General features: G+C 39.9%; 1 protein-coding gene across 1 annotated transcript; it reads right to left on the reverse strand.

Annotated features, from left to right (window-relative positions):
* Positions 1 to 318: 318 nt before the first annotated feature.
* On the reverse strand, positions 319 to 1509 carry LOC144640017 (uncharacterized; the record flags this gene model as incomplete). The annotated part of the gene is made up of 2 exons (XM_078499260.1): positions 319 to 1082; positions 1184 to 1509. Coding segments are annotated over 2 exons (1083 nt in total), but the record flags the coding sequence as incomplete, so codon positions are not given.
* Positions 1510 to 3138: the final 1629 nt, after the last annotated feature.

A 3138-nucleotide genomic window follows, 5' to 3' on the forward strand; every position in this document is an offset into this window, starting at 1 on the left:
AATATTCGTGGGGTCCTGAAGTCATAGGTTTTTTTTAAATCTCTGAAATAGCTTGGTGGTCAGAATACAGTCAATATGATAAGAGGTCCCATGTGGCATAGAATGGGAAAAGGGGGTGTCTTTACCCCAGAACCGATGAAGCCAAATTTATAGTCCTTATATGCACAGGGTTTTAACCTGTACGTATGGGAATAGGATTTCTTGTTTATGAACTGGGATTTGGACCACAATAAGGCTGGGAACTGGGATTTGAAGCCTGGGAACTGGGATTTGGGACCCCCCTTCAGGACCCTCTTTTGAATCACTGACATAATATTTTGATAGTTCAATAAACATTATTTTCTGCATTTACCATTGAAACCCAATTTTTAAGTTCATCCACCTTTAAGACTGTAAGCAAATTGTGCTTCATTTCTGGGAATGCAGAGTGCTTTCTTCCAGGGATAGTGTCATACAGGTCTACCTCCAAAAAATGGTCGACCAATGCGATGACATCACTTTCTGTGGACATTGCTGTGTGCCTCCAAGATGGCTTCCGAACCTGAGTACACTTGTCAAAGCTACTGAGGATTTCGTCTGTAGGACTAGTTAAATGACTCACTCTGGCAATGCTCTTGTCAGTAATTTCACCCTTGAAACTATGTATGTCTGTCTTGAATGCCAAATTGTCATGCTCAACTTCTTTATCCTTTGGAAAGTTTGAGTCAATGTTTCCTTGATGATTGGCAAATCTGTTCCAGGTTAGAGAGTAGGCATGAACTAGCCTTGGGCTAAGGAAGTACTTTACCTGAGCTAGAAAATGCAGAGTTCCAATGGCATACTTGGGGCATTTGCTTACTTTGTTAAACAGACAAAAGAATTTGTAAAGTCTTACAATTCTCTCCCCATCAGCAAGTGTAATGGCATCTTCATGATTCTTTCTCAGCAGCAGCAATACAAGGGCTTGGTGGGTGTAATTGTCCACTTTGTCCTGATCACTTTCAGCGGGGGCGGGGGGTTGGGATGAGCTTTTGCTTTGGGCAACATCAAAACCATGTTCCTTTTCCTCGTAGTTCTTAAGCGCACTTGGCCTGGCGTACTTCCTGGCACAAAAGCGGCACTTCAAATCGTTCGAAGTGGGTGTTTGCTGGCTCAGCTCCGGTACATTTGTCACAACATGGTCTTCAATAAAGCATTTCAATACTTTCTTGACATAGTCTTGCTTTGCTTGCTTATCGTCAGGATCCCCAGTGTAGAAATTCTCCTTTGGATTCTAATTTCTTCCCCAATGTCTCCATCCCTAAGTGGTGTAATGCCCCCCCAAATCAGGCATGCATCTGTGACTTTGTCTAAGAACTCGCCACATGCCATGAAATTGTCGTGCGGGTCATTTGTCACATTCCTTGCATCAATCATGTTTCTTGCAGCATACAATGTGCCCTTGTCCTTGCATGAACTTGTGTCATACAAATGATGCCATATGACCTGCGTAATAGACAATGCAAAAAGATACAGTGGTATCAGGTAGTATCAGGCGCCCATTGGTAACTTTCGCTTTTTAAAAGAACTTTAATCGTAATCTTCCACAATTCTGCATGTATACGAAAAATTATCCAAATTACCGTGGAACTTAACATTGTCATTACCTAGTTATTATATTCCTTTTCTGGTCTCAGCAAAAGCTCTATCAATTTCTTGTCTGAAACATTGTTAAACAACGTGCCTTTTAGATTTAGCTTTGAAGTCCCCAACATTTATTTTTTTTGATGAAATAAATATCCAAAAGCAAATAGGTGGTTTTAATTCACTGTGACGCCACTGTCACGCCGCGAAAAATACATCCAAAACTATTAAGTCAAAAATGGAGAATAATACAGGTTGTAGAAAATTACTATATAAACTTCTTGTTAAAGTCTCAGGTCTGTTCGTTATTCCGTACTCGAGTCAGTATCCCTCAAAATGTTTTACTCAAATTTAGAGACTAGTATGGAAACGCGCGGCCATGTTGGAGTCCAACTGCTTGGGCTCCAACATCATGCTGCCGGAAATCAATGAAAACGTCTAGCATTATATAGGATAGAACTTCTAACATTATATATGACAGAACCTTCAACAAGAAACTGAAGAAACTCTTCAATAAGATCATGCTCGATAGAAGCCATAAATTACATAAGTTCTTGCCACAGGAAAATGTAGCAATTCAGTTTCAGACTGTTTTGTAGAAATATCAAATAAACTTTCTATCTATCTATTTTGCTACAGAAGGCGGTCATATCACCATCATTAACAAGTAAACATTCAAATAACCATTTTTTGCAATAACAGTCAACTGTTCAGATTGTTAAAAATCGCATGATGAGGAATTTTTTAAGAAAGCGTGACAGACTTCTGGCGGCCATCTTTGATCTCTTGTGGCGTGATCTTCCGAAATTCAATCTTAATGACGGCGAAGGCTATCGAGCTAAAAACCTTCAACAAGATACATATTTAGGATGTTCACTATGGCTGCCAGTAAAGGATAAAAACTCAGGGGTCTTCAATAATGGGTTTTCGAATTTTGATGAACTCACGTGAGAACAAAGAATAAAATGCACTGATTACATGTGTCAGACTCTGAGCGTACGTGACAACACGTACACGGACGACTGAGTGAAAGACGTCAACTACAAAGTAGCCACGCGTTTCACACAAAAGCGTTACGGCTATTCTAAACAACTCATAAGAAGACAGGACTTAAGAACTACTGCATACATGTCGAAAAGAGGAAACGGCACGTCGTAGTACGTGACGCACAAAATTGGGCTTGCGATCGACGAAGGAGAACGAATTGATAGTTCTACAGCAAGCGTTTTAGCTTCGCAATACTTCTCACTGAACGGTACTGAAAAACTTCACAAAAGAAAATAAGGGTTTCAACTTACTGATTCAGTCGCTGAACCGTACTTATAAAGACTCCACAAAAGAAAATAAGCGCATCTACGGTAAGCATCAACAGTACTTTTTACTTTTTATTTTCGTTACAAATTAACCCCGTAATTGATACGACCACTCGAAATACCTGATGGAATAAAACTACGTGATCAGATTCTGAGCAAAAGTGTCAACATAAACTGAGCAAGAAAGCGACGACACGCATGATTGAGTGCAGGAGGTCAAAAT

This window comes from Oculina patagonica, unplaced genomic scaffold (assembly GCF_052425735.1).
Source record: "Oculina patagonica isolate OP01 unplaced genomic scaffold, crgOcupat unplaced1650, whole genome shotgun sequence".
Taxonomy (NCBI): Eukaryota; Metazoa; Cnidaria; class Anthozoa; order Scleractinia; family Oculinidae; genus Oculina; species Oculina patagonica.